Source organism: Monopterus albus, unplaced genomic scaffold (assembly GCF_001952655.1).
Source record: "Monopterus albus unplaced genomic scaffold, M_albus_1.0 scaffold86.1, whole genome shotgun sequence".
Classification (NCBI taxonomy): Eukaryota; Metazoa; Chordata; class Actinopteri; order Synbranchiformes; family Synbranchidae; genus Monopterus; species Monopterus albus.
Genome location: NW_018127966.1, coordinates 433997 through 452919, shown reverse-complemented (window position 1 = coordinate 452919; position 18923 = coordinate 433997). Strand labels below are relative to the sequence as shown.

The 18923-nt window shown below is 40.5% G+C and overlaps 3 protein-coding genes and 1 long non-coding RNA gene across 4 annotated transcripts in view; 2 read left to right on the top strand and 2 right to left on the bottom strand.

Moving 5' to 3' along the window:
- The window catches only part of ctbp1 (C-terminal binding protein 1), a 24021-nt gene extending 20890 nt beyond the window's left edge, over positions 1-3131 (top strand). The window contains exon 11 of the mRNA XM_020607515.1: positions 160-3131. Coding sequence (XP_020463171.1) covers positions 160-355 — 196 coding nt within the window. The 3' untranslated portion in view covers positions 356-3131. The remainder of the gene's footprint in view (positions 1-159) is intronic.
- Positions 1-18923, bottom strand: part of maea (macrophage erythroblast attacher, E3 ubiquitin ligase) — a 74210-nt gene that overhangs the window by 42092 nt on the left and 13195 nt on the right. The gene's annotated exons all lie outside the window — the stretch shown is intronic.
- LOC109964310 (uncharacterized) overlaps positions 1-18923 on the bottom strand; it is a 38892-nt gene that overhangs the window by 7363 nt on the left and 12606 nt on the right. The window lies entirely within an intron of this gene.
- Positions 16393-18923, top strand: part of spon2b (spondin 2b, extracellular matrix protein) — a 10613-nt gene continuing 8082 nt past the window's right edge. Inside the window, exons 1-3 of the mRNA XM_020607514.1 lie at positions 16393-16461; positions 17776-18045; positions 18274-18497. Coding sequence (XP_020463170.1) covers positions 17811-18045; positions 18274-18497 — 459 coding nt within the window. The 5' untranslated portion in view covers positions 16393-16461; positions 17776-17810. The remainder of the gene's footprint in view (positions 16462-17775; positions 18046-18273; positions 18498-18923) is intronic.

The following is an 18923-nucleotide window of genomic DNA, read 5'->3' as shown; positions in this document are numbered from 1 at the left end:
TCCCCCGGAGGAGCTGGAGGAAGTGTCTGGAGAGAGGGAAGTCTGGGCATCTTTGCTTAGACTGCTGCTCCCACGACCCAGTTCCGGATAAGCGGAGGAAAATGGATGGATGGATGGATGACTCAGCTGTGTATCTCTCTCTCTCTCTCTCTCCTACAGGTATCCCCCAGGAGTGGTGAACTTGCCGGCCGGCGGTCTCCCACCTCCAGTTGAAGGCATCGTACCCAGTGCCGTGCCCATCTCACACACCCTCCCGCCAGCTGTCACACACCCTCCCCATGCCCCATCCCCTGGACAAAACACAGTGAAGCCGCCAGAGGGCGACAGAGAGCAGCATCCGAATGATCAACTGTAGCTACAAACACGTACACACTTGCTTGTCCATGCTGTCTGGTGACCAGAGCCAGTGGTGTCATGGCAACTGGTGTCAAAGCGGTAACAGGTTTGTTATTAGACAGGTTCACAGAGTGTCAGATGGACAAGCTGAGGTCCCACAAACAATTGATTCACATCTCTCTGGCAGTTGGTTCCCAGCAGCCAGTTCACACTCCAAAGAAGAAGTGGAAGAAGAGGATTGCATGGAGGAGCGGATAGCTGTCAGATGCTCTAATCAAAGAGGACAGTTGTCCTGTGCCCAACTAGAAGTTCTGAGAAGACTGTAAAACTCAAGGTCCGCAGGTTGATCTCTACATAACAACTATAGTTAAGTGTTAAACAGTTTCCTCTGCCAGAAGTAAAAATAAATAAATAAATAAATACAATTATAAATAACAATTTGTTGATTTGGAATAATAAAAAAAAAACCCAATTAAATTCTGCTGTCTTAGACTGTAATGTGTCCAAAGTTAGAGGAGCAGGTTACAGATCTTTCTCTCTTTTATCTGTCCTTTGTTAGTTTGATGTGCAAGCAAAAGTAGTAGGTTATGAAATGAATGTAACCTGTCTGTGTACAGTTTTTAGACTTGCAGCAAGAAGATACTGATATTTGTATTCCAGTCTTAACAAAAACAAGGGTTGTGTGATCTCTCTATGTAGCCAAATTGGTTTAACAATACCATGTTTTTAATGTGTCCCCAAATTAACAAGCCCCCCTCCCCCAAAAAGAGGCAGCTTTTTGCACACCATCTCAGGAAATTAAGTTTCCACAGTTGGTATATTGTTTTTACATTTTTTTTGTTTTAAATTCATTTTTATGCCACTTAGTGCTCTTGTTTTTCTACCTGCTTGCCTTTTCATGTCCCACTACAGTAAAAAAAAAACCTTAACATCAGCTAATATTTGTTTTTGTTTCTCATGTTTAAGGGCCATGTGATCTTGCTTTTTGGACTTTTGTAAATGTTTAACCCAAATTGAGGGGTTGTGGGAGGAAAGGTTGTAGGGAGGTGGCAAAATGGTATGCTTGGCTTCATCCCTAGTCCTGATTTTGAATTGCTGAATAGAGTGACTAGATTAATTGGTCTGTAAGAGAACGCAAGTTGTCTACACAGCGATGCACTAAGAGTTTGTAGCAGCTTACGATTTGAGACATTCTCATAAATGGCTTTTATCTTTGTCTTCTTTGTGTCTAATGATCCAGTACTTCCACTACTACATTGTCCAGGTCATGGAGCACAGTTCAGCACACTGAGGTTTACAAATGATGCACAGCATTGACAAATCAGTGTGTTGCTTCATTCTGCAAAACTGATCTCACTATAAATTGGTATTTCACTGAAGTTGCCCTTCTAGTTTTGGATATGTCAAATCAGCCAACAGTGACAAACTGAACCAGTATGAAGTGCAATGCTTCCTGTCACGACCATTTTCAGTTCCTGTTTGAAGAGGTCACATCAGTTAGTGGTTACAGACAAATGAGGAACAAGTGTGTGCTCGAAGTTAGGTCAGACCAAATGATCATGTTTTTGTTCTGCATCCAAATCAATCTATTAAGACTTAATGGTATGTCAGTTTGATCAACTTTCTAAAAAAGGAACGTCCTGCTTGTAAGAACAAACTCATAGAGAGACCAATCATATATGCACAATGAAGTAAAGCATGTCAGAGCGTATGGATTTCTCCAGCCTGGTGTCCCTTTAACATTTCATGATGGGTCCTTCCAAAGTATACCGTTGAGCCACCCTCTGTGGCCTCTGTGTCTATGTGTACATATGGTGTTATGCCTGCCTGTGTCAATGTGACTTGGTTGTATCTGTGTCTAAAAAAGCAGCACTGGGAGGAGGGGTGGTGGTTAGTACTCTCCACAAGGCATCATTACAAAGACTGAAATCTAAATACACAATTAACCTCTAGGTAAAAAACTAAAAATGCTTTGCTAAAAATTTGAGCCAGTAACCCATGTCTTTACTGATAATATTCCCACAATTTAAACAAGATGCTTAAATTATTTGTCAGAAGTAAAATATCTGAAGCTCTTTTCTATCTGGAATATTTATTACTTACTCCAGTTCATGTGTTGTTGATGTTAGCAGGCCAGCTAAGTGATGGTGCTTTCTGGATCCCCTTCTACCAGCAGCTGAGTAGTAAAAACAGTTCACTGTTGCCTACCTGGTCGTCTTCATGGTGAGGTAGTAAGAGTAGCAATCAGGGATGGAAATTTCACTAGCCATTGGTGAATATTTTACTGTCATCACTGGCCAGAATCTGAACGGGGTGTCTAGTACACAAGGTACCGAGGTGATATTTAATATCAGTGTCAGGCTAGAGCCCCAAAATCCTCAAAGAAATGGTGGAATATTCTGATCTTTACTCTAAATGTTTTCTCACCTGATACCTGTTGGTATATGGGAAACTCTGAGAAACTCTTCGCTAGTCCTTCCTAATATAAAGTGTAAGAATTCCACGTTCAAACCAATGGGCGACACAAATAAAAACAATACAAAAACCTGCTTTTAAAGTGTCGAGGTGCTCCTTGAAATTCCATCCCTGACGGTAACACAGTCCACTGTTGCCTACCTTGGTCTCCTTTATGGTAAAGTAGTAGGCGTAGCAATATACAGTATACATATTCTATATTCTACAGTAAATATCATTATTTTTGGTCAAAACTGACAACCTGACAAAGATATGTTTGTGACTGTATGCATTTGTATGAATTATTTTAAAAGGAAATAAACAGTGGAAAAGTGAAATTTGTCTCAACCTTTTTGTACGTAGCTAGCTTTCTGCTAGCATCCGTTAGCAATGGGAGCAAATGTTGTTGATGGAAAACTCAGCATTAAAAGCTGCTCTGCAGTCCTTTTAAACCTTCTTTAGCAGCTCGACACAGGCAGTCTGAGTGGCATACACTTTTGCAGTATAGTGTTTTGGCAGTTACTGTTCACGAAATACTGACAAGAACTGATACAGAAGTCACAGAAATAGAAGTAAATAAAAATGCTACTTTTAAAGCTTGGACACTTGAGTAAATGAAATTTCTTTATAGGCATATGCAGTGTAACTGGTTAAATACGCTTCTAAAAATCTAAATTAAATTGCTGTGTTCCCCTTTTATATGAGCTTATACAAATAAGAGCAATGAGCTTGCATTAACTCTGTTAGGTAAGTACCAGTTACCAGTTGACTCCACTGGGTGTCACCAGTGCAGCTGCTGCACTCCCACTATGGAGAAAGAAACAGAAAGCATCTTTAACATCTGAATCTGTGATAGCTATCTTACTTGACACAGTTGTCCAGTTTAATTTATTTATGCAATAAATTGATATTCATCTTTGTTCCTCAGGACGTATATAGTGCACCTGTGTCACACCAGTATTGTGTTTGACAGCACAGCTCATTTAAGTGCAAACCTCCCAGCATACAGAAACTGCTCAAACCTAAAAAGTAGTGCCATTCAATAAACATACAACCCATGATGTGGAATATTAATATATAATGCCTTGAAAATCAAATGTAATCTAAAGCACTGAAATCACAGGACTGAGCAAACAAGAATTCAGGTTTACTTCCAATTTATGTAAGTGCTCTTCCTATCAAATTTGCATGAAGGAAATCAATTTAATATGGTCTGATTCTAGTTAGAAAAGTCGTGTACAAACAGCCAAAGGGAAATTATGTATCCTGCATTTATAATGTACTGCCATCAGAGGGAGAGCCACCACATCCGGAGACTCAACTACAATGAGAGAGAGAGATGTAAATATAGATGATAGCATATAGTTTTATAGATTACTACTTGTCCATGTGGCCTAAGTTGGAGTAAAGGTGTTTCTGTTGAAATAAGATATAGTATAAATATTCAAGGGTCTATTCAACCGTTAGAGATGAGAGCCAAGTCCTCTATTCTGCTGTCACTGTCTATTGGAAGATTGTATGTGAAACCACATCTTGAACCGACTGCAGCTGACGTCTGACATCAGACATGGAAAGATTTCTATTACATCTTTCTTTCTTTGCTTTTCTCTTCATCTGTCTCTGTTTAGCTCCCTACATACCCTCAAATCTCTCCATCTCACTCTTTTTCACTCCTTGTCCCTTTCCCTCTCATCCACTCAGGATTACAGCCACTGGAACAGGCTCTCCAGCAGCTGGAAACTCAGGATGGGTTAAATGTAAGCCCCAAGAAGTAGGATGGGAACCAGATGCCTTAAAAAATAAAAATGGACAGAGGGCACATTTTATTCCATTAGCATGGGGGCCTGCAAAGGGCACTGTGTAATGGAGATGTTTAGAGAGGAACTACTCTGTTTAAACCAGAAGACCAGTAGTGTTAGTCACCATCAGACACGTGTCATGAGACACATTGTAGAAAACCCTCAATATGCTTGAAACATTTATGTCTACCACTGTGAATACTGGCTAAGCTTGAAGATTTCAGTGATGCTGGCTTGTCAGAAGAAGTGGAAAATTTAGGGAATTGATTAGTGAATGACTAACACTCCCAGCTCCTTCAGGAAACAACAGGGCTGCTCTTGGGCAAGGCACATGGCACTAATCTGTGTTATAACATACTCCTGTTTAACAGGATTCCAGTGGAAGGGTGAGGCTTTACGTTCTCGTTACAGAACTGGCTGATGGATAAGTCTAATAGGGTTCTTCCACCATAGCAACCAACCAACGTGTCAAGCCAAGTGACTCTTCTGCGTTTGTTTCCACTGCTTTGGGGGTGCATTCCAGGACCTAACTTTCGGCACCCCTCAGGAGACAGTACTAAAATCAAGTTCCAGTAATGAAAGGGGGGACTGGGTGTGTTTGTGCAGAGCAGTCACCTGTGTTTAGTTAAATGTCAGCATCTTCACACCTCAACTCTTAGCATTACAAGCACAGTAGAACACACGCACCTAGATTTAGAGGCAAAATGATCAAGTATCTTATCGATTTAGAGGTAAATAGGGACTTAAAGCAAGCGGACTGTGGGCAAAGCGGCGAAGACCGTTGTTAATAAACAGACACATGCTTATAAACGATGGATGTGGCCCGAAAGGTGCCAAGTCCAATGGCCGCTTACGCAGGTCGCCACTATTTTGGTGGTGGCGAGAAGAAATGGTGCACATCCAATGTTTCTGCTATTTCATCTCAGTTTATGATTTTTTCACTGATAACGGGCCACTGCTGTGTCACACATGTAAAAAATGTGTTGTGGTTCCAGCGCCAAACTACATCATGAAAGTGGATTGTAAAAAATCAACAACAGCTGGGAATCAGCTTGAAAACCGCCCATAATACCAAACATTTGTTGGGGTTTAAGAGCTAGACCTTACTATGTCAATTGGTACTATACAAATAAAACTGAATTGAACTCAACATGCAGGACTTTAAGCCTCTGAATGTCTCATTCATTATCTAGGGTTCGTTCAAGGCAAAACAAGTGGTCCTCCCTCCTCTAGTAGGTCTAAAGGGTTTTGTTAGACCTACACAATGTTAGAAGACACTGTGCAGCAGTTTATATGAAAAGCAAACAGACTGCTGGATAGAGCCTACGCTGCTGGAGAAAGGGCATGGAATCAAATGAGAGCACAAAGATGATGAGAAAGACAGCTAAAGGTACAAACAGAAAGGAGAGTGAGAAGATAGAGGAAAATATATATGAAGAAACTCAGCTTCTTTCATTATTCTGTTTACATTTTTCAGCTGGAGTCATAGTCACGTTTTCATACTTCTCTCTCAACGTGTTGTGTTGCATTGTATGTGTGTTTCCCAAACAAGCCTGTCAAAGTGGTGACCCAGTTTCTGCAGCCAGGATTCTGGGGTGTTCTGTGTTTTTTTTTTATTGCCAACATGTGACTGTGGTAGGAGGAACTGACACTTGACAAATGCCATGTGGTTCAAATAAACTCACATGGAAAACAACACACAGGCGTTGGACTGTGCGCATGCATACACATAAATGCATAAAAATATTTATAGATGTGAACAAAATACTATGAACATACCACAAACACTACTTTTATCACTATTAGCTGCTTAAGGTGATACAAAGTCCTTTTGTAAAAAAAATGCAGACACATTTTTGTTTCACTCTATATTTACTATGTCCTGCTGCTGTCTTAAAGAGGACATCACGTTTGCTGTCAACAATAATGAATACCTAACCTAAAATTTCTATCACAGTATATTTTGATTATAGGTTGGTAACGATATACTGCATGGCATACAGTGTAATTAGTTCCCCAGTGAGCTCTGGAGATGCCCAGTCTTGGAAGCTAAGCGGCACTGGGTCTGGCCAGTACCTGCTGGATCCCCAGCATTTTACTCCATTTTCCCCTGAACTTTCCTGGAATGTCAAGATGAATGGTATACTTTTTTTGGTACAAAGTCATTTCAATAACAAGGTCACAAAAGAAACTGGCCAGGAATTCTGGAGTTAAGGAGGAAACCATTTCAGTAAAAGGTCACCTGCTCAAATCTGTGATCAAACCTTTGCCATCTAAACACAATCCACCTGACTTCTGGGTGTTAGTATATTGTTACAGCGCTTCTGTTAATCTTCACTGATGGTACAAAGTATTACAAACCTAGAATTTGTATTACAATAGACTAATACATTACACTAATATTAATGAATTTCCTGGACTGGACCGGATTTTGTTTTATTCCACATCTTTAGAAGAGTCTATAGAATTTTTGGGAAACACCTTCAGAATTTGGGTGAGTGTTATGAAATGACGGTACGGGGTTAAAAAGTTCAGCACGTTTCAATTTTGCACATTCATGAAAATTGATCTCAGTGACTCAAGTGTATGTAATATAAGTCACAAGCTGGGGCTATTTAGAGCCATCTGTGTTGAAGTACAAATTAATATAATCCCAGTGGAACCTATGTAATACATAGTCACACATTACTTCTGTGTAAATTTAGCTTTTGATGACCGTGATATTGAATTGTAACTGCTTTGATACAACCTATGAATGAAATATCTCAAGGCTTAAAAATGTTCCTTCAAATCGTTCATGACAGAAGGCGATTTACTGGGTGAGCTAAGGGAGGGATCAGAGCTTTCACTTGGTCAGCCAGGTTCATGGAAACAGCAGGTATTGCCGATAGCTGTACTCTGCCTTTGATGTATAGCTCTCTTCTCCAGGATCTCAGGATTAGTGGAGAGCATAGCAACATTACCTAATGGTTCCTCAGAGAGGGACACTAAATCCCTAAACAGAGTGGGGCACCAGAAACAAGATTATGTTCTTGGATGACTTACTGAAAGCTGTCAATGTGTGTGAGACTGTGGGAACACTTTTGTTGTGTTATTATACTTGCAGTGTGTGCATGTATACTGTATGTTGTGTGTACTAAAGTCTGTTGTGTCTTGTCCTGCAATAATGCCCTGACTTCAGTAGTACAGGGCTCCAAACTGCGAATGAACAGTCGCATTTTGCGACCAAATTTATTTAAGGTGTGACTGACTTTTTCTTCAAAAGTTGCACTGGGTGCAACTGCAAAATAAACTGGTTGTGCACGAACAACTGCTGTCACTGTACAAATAGTGGACAGACCAAACAACAGACCGCAAAACTGGCAACCAATACTTATCCGTCATTCGCCTGTCTCACAAAGCAGAGAATTCCACTCTATCAATGTGTCAATCCACACCGACTCCGAGACACATGCGTCATCCCTGGACCCCTTTTTCATGGTGTCAGTCTATTTTTCCTTTAGCACATTTGAAGTGTAATTACTACAGACAGCTGCTTAAATCAGGCAGATCGCTTGTTAGCCTGTTAATGAGTTGGAAACTTTTTATTTGAATCTCTCCTGATGGATCAGGCTCCTGGTGTCACTGTGAACTTTTTTGCTTTACTCTCCCCTCGTATTTTGTAGCAAAACGGGGAAATGAATACAATCAATAAATCCATACATATAAACACTACTGATTTCTTGCTGATGAGCCTACATGAAATTTGTTTTTGTCCAGGACATTTCTGCTGTCCAGTCAGCGTGGTGAAGACTTTCTGTCCTCCTGCTGGCAGACAGCTGTTCTGATGAGAGATGCTGCACAGAGGTCGGAATCAGTGCGAATTGAACAAATCTAACGCGTGATACATACGTGCCACACACGTGCCACACACGTGCCACACACGTGCCACACACATCTGGTTAACTCACAGTTTGAAGTTAGTAGCGGCTGAAACCTACCATCAAGTCTTTAAGTAGTAAGCTACTAGTAAGTTTAGTCCAAAAATGAGCTGGGACTAGCAGGCGAGTGAGAGAACTGTGCATCAAGTTCAACACAGACACCAAAGAGCAGAAATTCTTCTTCAGAACAAAAAATTGGCTACAAATAAATCACATACACAAACGGCAAAGCACGCATACAATTCATCCATTTATACTTCAGATGAAATATAACAGCCTAATCACCATCATCATGTGTCATCATTATCGACTGTTAGGATACAGAGCACTACAGTGACTACATAAAAAGAGGTGGAAACTTGTTCTGGAAGTGAGTTTCCCATTTATTGTCTTCCATAAGTCCCTCTCTGTCTAAGTTTCATTATAAATACAGTGCTGCCATTATGAAATGTTAGTCTAGAGCCCTGGAGTGTGTCTGAATGTCTCTGTACTGTTTCTGAAGCACAATTCTCCTTTTACATAACAAAAATAAAGTCTATTAACTTTTCTTTCTGCAAATATCTGGCCTAATATCAAACCACATCATAAATGAAGGTTTCCTTTTGTGTTCTTGCATTTTCATTCACACTGTTCTTTATTCATAAGCTGTATCATTGTGAGTGCATAAAAAGTGCGTGATAATCACTCTTCTGCATACACACATACAATATCATCTAAGTGTGCACGCATCCCAGTGACTGTCAAATCTCTGAATGTGAACTAACTGACCAGAGTTTCATACACCTCGGGGAGATCCAGTACAAATCATCGCTGGCCAAGTGTTGTTATGCAGCACTTCAGTCGTGTGGAAATCTTGTATATAAAGCTGACATCACCCTCCAAAATGCTGAGGGGGTGATATGACCTTTATGTCTGTGGAAACCATTTAAAGCCTGTTATACAAGTTTTTTAAAAATCCGTTGGCATCCCCTGAAAATGAGAATTGGTTTCTCTTTCTCCTGTGCTGCAAAAACTATCTATCTTGACAGGAGAGGCAAAAATCTACTGGAGGGGCGAAGTGGCTTCACTTCAGCTGTTTAAGTCATTTTAAAGTAATGATGTCTTGATACATTGAGTGATAATCTGTATTTCACAAGGTCATCACTTTTTTTTTAGGGAAAGTTCTTGAACCTACGCTGTCGATGAATGAAATGCCCTCATACAGTTTCATTTTTTAAGGGAAAACAAGATTTTGCAGGGTGAAAACTATACGTCTTCAGAGACTGAAGAGTTTCTTTTGGCTGCCATGATAATTTAATATCCTCCCATGTCTCTTCATTTTCAAACTATTAGTAACTAATCTGTACCAAAGCCTTACAGCTGGGCGGGCTTCTGTCCAATAGATTGCTCTTCACCTCGGTCACTGAACAGCATTTCAACAATCATAAGTCCAAGTACTGAGGACCTCAAATTGGCCTGTTTTCTATTTAATTTTCTAATGTGGAGACAATTCAAGAGACCAATGTTTATAGTGCCTTTCTTCAAAATACACAAATGCAGCTTTTATGAAGCTTCATCTCAGAAAGGAAGATGAAAGTCTAAACCTAAGCTGTTCTACTGCTGCTAACATCTCACAGCTCCACTGCAGGAACTTCCTGTTAGTGAGCTGCAGTTTTGGAGACTATCCATGTGTGAGTATCACAGATGTTACACTGTTTCCTTCATTGGTGATATGAATTTTACCAAATTAACCCGGTTTCAACTGCTGTTTTCAAAGAAAAATACTTTATATGTTAGAGATATAGACAGACAGATAGATAGAGACAGACAAACAGTCTCATTACATCTTTAATGAAAGATAATTTTATGCTTTTACAAATTCTCTACTTCAATTTGTTTTACTTTCATTGTGTATTTCAGGCCTATAGTAGCTTTGAGCTTAGTTGTGGTTATGCAAATGTCATCAGGTTATTTATGGGTGTTATGGGTTTGTTTTGACACTGAAGCACAGATGTAATAGCAAGAAATTTAAGGGCCAGCCTGTCACTGTCTGACAATGTACTGTTTCAGGACAAAATGTCTGTCTGTCTGTCTGGGCACTGCTGTTTCAACTGACAGGAGATGAGAGATGTTGACAAGGACTCAGTGTGTTTCTGATTATGTACTGTAGCAACATAGATGCCTGCCCAGCAGACAGACAACTCATATTCAACAGGGTGCAGGTTTGATTCTCCAACAAACATGTTTACTTAAACACCAAACTGTGCATGTAATAGTTTATGCTCAAGATCAGAGCGTGAGCTCAGTGCCTGCACTTTAAACTGGATGTTGGAATGTATTCTTGTTGTTTTGCTTAAATCTAAACACATCTATTGCCACTGTCAATCTATATTTTCATGCACAACCTGCTTGGTATTTAAAAAGAAAATACACCTGGAATTATTCCAGTGTAAACACAGTCTTGTGCTATTGACTATGGCCCTGTGTCACAAGACTAGTTGGGACAAATGTTCTAATTCCAGGCTACTGGGGTTATGGCACTTTATAGAGTCAGTGATGGGCTTGCTCAGATCCCGATTCTCCAGTCCAACTTAAAACATCTGTGGTTTCACATTGCAATTAGGGGATCTGTATGATCAACCTGATGATGCTCCGCAGGCCAGTGTCAACAGGAGAGTAGCAAGAGTGTGTTTATGCTGGAAAGGTCCCAGGGGTAAATCTCCAGAAGTATAAAGCAGGCTGTTTCTGAAAAAGCTTCCAACCTATCTCAGGAAAAATAAAACTATTATATATTTCTGGTGTCTTCTTCAGTAATTCAAAATATTTTTGACTGCAACAGTCATTGTGCAAGAGCCATTGTTTTTCAGTCGAAGCATTCATCTGTGTGGCAGAGAATCAGAAATCCAGGCCAGCTACTCTTGCTTTAGTTAAATGTTTATCAAAACTGTTCACATGGATAATGCCAATAATGTCAGTTCAAAACAGACACATCTTCCAGGTTTTGTAGTGGCTGATTCAAATCAACAGCATGCGTCCACAGCAGGGCCATCTTTCACCTCTTACTACAGCTACATCCAGAAGACTGTACATTTCAACAACCATATGAACAACCAAGCAGTTAACAAGATGAAAAGCCAAACTTCATTTAATTAGGACTTTACATGCCACTTCCCATTCTTTCTTTAAAAGCGCAGAATTAAAATGTGCTTTATGTCTAACTGTTGCTCCCACGTCCTCCCTCATTCGGGTCTCCCTGTCACTCCATCCAGACATGTCATCAGAACATGGAGAAAACTAAAACATGCTTTATCACCGTTTTCTTCACCTGTGAAAATACTTTTTGGCACTTTTGCTACCTGACATAATTGGACCACACTGTGATGTGGCCATATTTCAAGTGAAAAAAGTGATGCCTGCACTTGTGCAGAGGAATACTGTGCTGGAAAACGGATCTCTCATTTAATGTTTAAGGGGCCCAGGATATCATGTCCTTTATATCTCCGGCCGGGGGTTCACTGCCTCACCGCAGGGTGGGAGGAGAGCATGATGGGGAAAACATGATGGAGAGGAAGAAAATGGAAAATGGGGAAAAGATGAGAGATGAAAGGTAGCCACAAAAGGGGGTAAAATGTTTAAATATATATAAAGAGAATGAGAAATAAAGATAGAAGAATATGAAGACAAAACTGTAGCAAGGGCAAAAAAAAAAGAAAAAAAAAATCACACTCTATTAAAAACATTTAAGCCACTGGCAAGGCCAGTCCATGCTGTGAAAAGGGCACAAAACAAAATAAAAAGTAATAAATACATAAAAAAAAGATAGTTTCAGTTATTTCATCAACTGTTCCAAGAAAATCTATTTTCATAAGCAACAATCAGTGTGAACCACTGACCTATTTTCAGGTGAAAGAAGCAGGGTGCAGTCGGGGAGAGGTGAAGCAGCGACACTGCATTAGGTGAAAGGCACAGACATGTGCTGGTGCTCTGAATGAATAAGAAGTCAGATATCCCTGCTAATTAGGCCTGCTAAAACAACCAGCAGAAGTGGCTGTGACACACAATCGCACTCCATCTTGGAGTGATAATTCACAAAGTACAAATATTTTTAGATTCAACACTTTATGAAGATACCAATGTCCACTGTGAACAACCATCCAGCCACATTGAAATCAGAGAAAGAAAGACACTTTTCACATTTCACGCATTCAGTATCAAAGTAATTCAGTGATAGATGCCTGTACACCCATAGGGTCATTGCAAATGGGAACAACTAACAGCAAAGTAAAGGTACTTTTATTGGGTCAAATTTGCCAAATTACAAGAGAAATAAGAGTCTTATTCATTGATTCCATGGCAACATTTTACATTATACCTGCTGTAAATCAGCTGAAATTCATGCGTACTATCCAAAGATACACTATAATGTCTCAATGGGCTTTACAGGCCCACATTAGCACAGTTCCTGACCCAGCTCAAGCTCTGAAAAGAAAAAAAAAACACTTTCCAAGAAAGTTTAAATCATAAGGAAAAATGCACAGGCAGACTATTTGCCTCCATGCTACAGTAGCCTGCTCTCCAAAGAGAAATCAGACAAAGTTTATGACCACTCATAACTAAATAGTTGCTCGCTGACCACTGTTCGCCTCTCTCCTCTACATCAGCCTTCACTGGCCTTTGGAGCTGCCTGTGTGAAATCTGGTTTAAAGCCTCTCTACTAAAGCTGACCAACATCATCCAGACTCAGGAGCTGTGATTTCCTAATAGTAAATGTATATGCATTGTGTTTTAATATTCTGCAGTCACCTAATACCCTGGACCAGAGCTGTTCAGTTAATCTCAGATACAAGTCACTTTGGTCAGCGACAATACCAGGAGTCTGCTTCTGTGGAGTCAAACAGCAGGACTGTGCCATCACTGGGCTGAGGCAGGTCACAGTTTATAAGACTGACATCTTATACAACACAACATTTTAAGAAGCCAAATGTAGGATCTAGATGGATGAAATCTGCAGTCACAGTATGTTCACAGTGGGAAAACAAATTATTCATTCAACGCTGAACAAAGAAGCACAATAGCAACCACAGAAATGTTATATGAGTAAAGCTTCAGCCAGGCCTGAGTAATCCATGAGTTGCATGGATATACATTATCACCACTGGGCTGCTGTCTCTTGTTTCTGCAGCATCCATTAGAGGACACACAAATAACCCGGAAATCTGCACACACACAGCAGAGGAAATGACTGCCACCAATCAGGGATGATTATAGCTGTAACAAGGCCCTAGGGATATGCTGAATGGAGGTTATATGAGAGAACAGTAGGAAACAGGTTGGATGTTAGGACCAGGTGTCAGTGAGGAGTACAGATGAAGAACTGCATATGTGTGCGTGTGCGCGTGTGTGGTGTCTTAATGCAAATGATCCTGCATGTGTTTGCTCATGTGTCTGTTTATCAGTATTTTCACATTCCCTGTGGTCAGCCCTTAAACTCTGAAAGCCAGTAAGTAAAAACAATGACCTCACATCCTGTCACTATAGCAACACTGGCCTAGAAGCTAACAACAATCTCTGTTATTTTGTTTACAGACTAGCTGGCCCATTGGAGTGACATATAGCGGCCCCTCAGCGGCCTTCAGCATCTTCACATTCACCCGGCCCTGCTGCTGACTTTCTGTTAAAAAGTTCAATGATGTTACTTGGCAGCAAAGCCGTTTCCAGCTTATAAACCTGTTTTAGATAATATTTCTTAGAAATGAAAGTTTGTGCATTAAATCTGTTTCAAAACCTGGAGTGAAGCCAACAGAAAGGCTAAAGAGTGCAGCAAATGGCAAGTGTTGAACTTGATGATGCAGGTTTTGAACATCTAAGAGACTGAGAACACAACTCTAATGCAATTCATCTGATATTTACATACAGTAAACACAGGGGGGGCTCTTGCTGCTTCAGCAGCACTGGTTGAAGTCTGGAAATATTCAAAACACTAATTGCACTGGTCAGGCTGTTTGCCTAGTGTTTCCTTAAGTTTCTAATGTTAACTCAGTTTTGCTAATACCTTTGGTCCATACTGCACCTGCAGAGGATGGGTCCTTTGAGCCTTGGAAAATATTTTCTAATAGGCCTAACTTTGTCCATTTGCAGAACAGTTGATACTGACTTGCAGCTATATACAGTGTCACAAATAAACCAATGTATGGGAAACAGTGAAATGCTGTTTCCACTAAGATCATTAGTAATCAACAATTAATATGCTATTAACAAGCATGACCTAGTAGTCTACACTTTAAGACAGTCTGCAAAATACCGTCTGCTTATCATTAAAAAATATATATTAAAAATATCCAGATATAATATTTTGTCAATATCACACACCCCTAATATATGTATATATATCACCTTATTAAAACACTTTATGATGTCATGAATTAAGCCAGCAGCATCCTGCGTCTTAGGGACCAAACTGAATTCCACTTCTTTTAGCCACATTGCTCACACTTCTACTTTCTCATATTTTGCTCTACGATCTTAAATAAAACTGAACACAGTACAGCACTGTTCAGTGTGCAAGAGTTATGAGGGCGGTGATGAGTTAACTTTCCTTCCTCAAATGTCACTGACTGAAAGCTCACTGGATTTAAAGTCCAAACAATAAATCCTGAAAAATCATAGAGGTTGAGTGAGGGCAGCTGGTCTGAGAGTGCGTGTGTGTGTGTGTGTGTGTGGGTGGGTGTTTTAGCTGTCTAACAAACGTGACCATAAGGAACTCATTAGATGTGGGCTGATTCAGCACATTGGCATATTTGTGTACTTGCACGCAAATGTGTAGACTGTTGCCAAGTGAAGCACCACACCCCCGACCTCCATGCATGCACAAACACGAATTTGTCTTTCTATAGTTGTGAGGACAATCACTGACACAATTCCCTAACCTTAACCATAACAACTAAACATGTAACTCCAACCCCTGCCCGAACATAAACCTAATTCTAACTTTAACCCCAAAACTAAGTCTTAACTGTCAAACATCCCTTTGAGATTGTGAGGACCGGCCAAAATGTCCTCACAATAAAAAAAAATGGTAAGAATAAAGTTTAAAATTTATACATGGACACACACAATCACTCTATGACCTGGCTGAAAGACTAAAAACACACAACACAGGATGCAGGAGTAAACATAGCTGTTATCATGGCCTCCTGTCAGTGTGGTAGCCACACCTCACACATTGTAAAACGCTGAGACACTTCATCGTCTGTTCATTTCCAGCCTAAACCTGAGTTTCTACTGCAAAGGTGACAAAAAGCACTGCTTAGTGATGTGTGCTACTGAGAATCAATTCTATATAATATTATGTAATAGTAGTTTGAAAATATTTGGGGTTTTGACTTTTCGTCTGATAAAACAAGACATTTTTCACTTTGGGCCGGAGCCAATCCCGGCCGGCAATCGGGTGAAGGCAGGGTACACCCTGGACAGGTCGCCAATCCATCGCAGGGCTAACACATAGACAAACAACCACACACACGCACATGCACTCCTATGGGCAATTTAGAGACACCAATCAACCTAAGCTGAATGTCTTTGGACCTCATTAGTCATATACTCAATATTGAGACCTACAGCTTCACACTGTGAAAAGACTCTCTACCCATGGAGCTGCACAGGACCCCTGGCTGTGCATCCAGAACTGCTGAACACATTAACCAGTGAACAGGATACTTATAAAGAGTAGGAGAGGGAGAAGAGGAGGGTGGAGGAAGGAGAGCCAAAGTCAAAGGCCATGAAGGGTGCACTGAGGTGAGAAAGGGGTGAAACCCCTGAAATACATAAATAGGTGAAAACGCACTTCAAGCCTTGCAGTCACTCTTCCCGACAGCCACATCCACCAATTTCCTTTCCCCTTCTCCTCACCTCAAGTCATCCTCTCCAGTCATCTGCTGCAAAGCTTCATTCATCTGGAACCCCGAATAAAACCAGTGAGTAGTTTCTGCATCACATCATTATCACCCAGTTTGCTACATGACAGTACAGAGATCCTTACATTTAGAAGACATTTGTATTATGTATGGTTACCGAGCTTGCATGCAAAACTACTGACAATTATTTCTTTTACTGTGGAATTGTATACAATCATATCAAAGCAGCAACACATGGCAAGGAAGTGTGGATCTGAGATTATTTACATGGAAGCAAAGAATTGTTTTGCTAAGAATTAGTGTTGCAGTGCAATGCAAACACCTACTAACAAATGCTAAACATCCTACCCTTCTTTGAGTTAACATGTACTTTGCATTAGCGCCACTGTTATTTTATCACAAATTAAAACAACCAGATTAAGAACAAATTTTTGTAATGAAGTCTGCACATAAAGGCATAACTAGATATAAGTGGTCTTTATGCTGGTGTTTATGCAATCCATATTATAATGTCTTATGTGCACGCTGTCCGTATGTCACAAAAATAAGAATGTGCTTCCTATAAAAAGAATGCATGTTGATCATGGAAATATTTAACATCAAGCGCTGTAATTAATCAGGAACAAGTATTGGCAACAAAATCATACCGCTAAGTGAAGACCCACCCCACTGACAAGTTATTTGATAAGTTCCGGGGGGTGGCAGGATGAGTGTCAAGTTGCTGCTCTGTCACTGGAGGATGGTAAAATGATGCATCCAAAGTTAGGAAAGTCAGCCAGTACAGCTTTCTTCTGTCAAGTAAGATATTTGAGGTACATATTGTAGGTGACTCTCTCCTTCTGTAAGTCCTGTGTTGCTTCAGAGTGTAAACAGTGGGAAAAAAACTGTTGAAAGGTTTAAATGAAAAATGCTCCCCATGCCTCACATGACCTACTTGTATAAACCCAGTGCTGCAGCCAGATGCTTTGTGCTTTTTTCAGTCTTGTCATGTTCCGGCTCTGACAGAAAGAGGACAACTTCAAAAACAGACTTCATAAATACAGAAAATAAAATGACTATGAATCAGACTGCTGCAAAGCTTTTAAAAGTAGTAATGAAGGCAATTAACATGCAAAAATGCGGAAAGAATAAAATTATTAGTTTAATCCTTATAATATAGCTATTTATAATCATAATGAGTATAAGTGCTCTGAAACCTGGCCTTTTAGTGCAGAGCAACAACCAGAGCAGAGGGTGTGTAACAGAGTCTGTGGTGATTACACCAGTACACATTTGCAACTGTAAGACTTTCAATCTGTGAGTTTGGTGAGACACTCTCCAGCACTGAACACCTATTTTTTTTCCTTCTCTCTCCCAACTATTTAACTGCTTCAGGTTCATCATCATCTCCCAAATCAGCCTTCATTATCATGGACACCCCAAGGAACACCACCTCCTTGTCTGAGGTGCTCTACCATCTCACTGTCATGATGCTGACACTGGGCCAAGGCATTCATTCAATGCCTGTTCCTACTGATCTTCCCATGTGCATGGCCTCAGAACCTGCCCAGTACAGACTAACGTTCACCGGCAAGTGGACCCAGGCAGCTTTCCCTAAGCAGTATCCTGTCTACCGTCCCCCTGCACAGTGGTCAAACCTTATTGGTAAGTGTAGAAAAAGCAGGTATGGAACTGCTTTCTGACAGATTATTATTATTAGAGCAGTATTCTGATTGAGTAACAGAAAGCTAATGTGGAAATATTTCTTTAGCAGATCCATTACTCAGATTTTGAATCTCGTTATTAAAAGAAGAAAAAGTCATTAAAGTAAAATGACTCTGCTGCAACATCCATCTCTGATCCTCTTCTTGCTCTCTCTCTCTCTGTTCTTAGGGGTGACACATAGCTCTGACTACCACATGTGGCAGCGTAATGATTTTGCCAGCAATGGAGTGAGGGAGTTTGCGGAGAAAGGCGAGGCCTGGATACTCATGAAGGAAGTCGAGGCGGCCGGTGAACGCATCCAGAGTGTTTATGGGCTCTTCTCTGCTCCTGCTGTTGTGGGAGGAACAGGCCAGATGAACACTGAGTTTGAGGCCTTCGCCAGGCACTCCTATGTAAGTCACTCAACACCTGGGTCAGGGCATTAAGTGCATCAGAGGCCTTTTGCTGATGATCTACAATACATAACAAGGTGGTGTGATGCTTTATTATAGCCTGGGTCAAAGGACTTTCTTAAAACCACTGCCAAGTTTGGGTGCATTCATCTTAGTTTTCCCTAGCAAATAAATGTTTTACACAGCTAGGTTAAACTAGAAAACTGAAATTCATCCAACTGCTTGTGTGGTTCCCTTGTGAACTGTGTTGTGAGGTTACGTCCACTGAGAATGTTTGTGTTGCCATATCACAATAATATACCGGTAAGTAAAACTTTATTTTTAACAACAGTAGTGAGAGTCCAGCCTCTCTCGAGGAGTAAAGTTCCAGAGCCCAAGCTGTGCGTGGAGGTGAGCCCGACTATATCTAGCCGGTACCTCTCAACC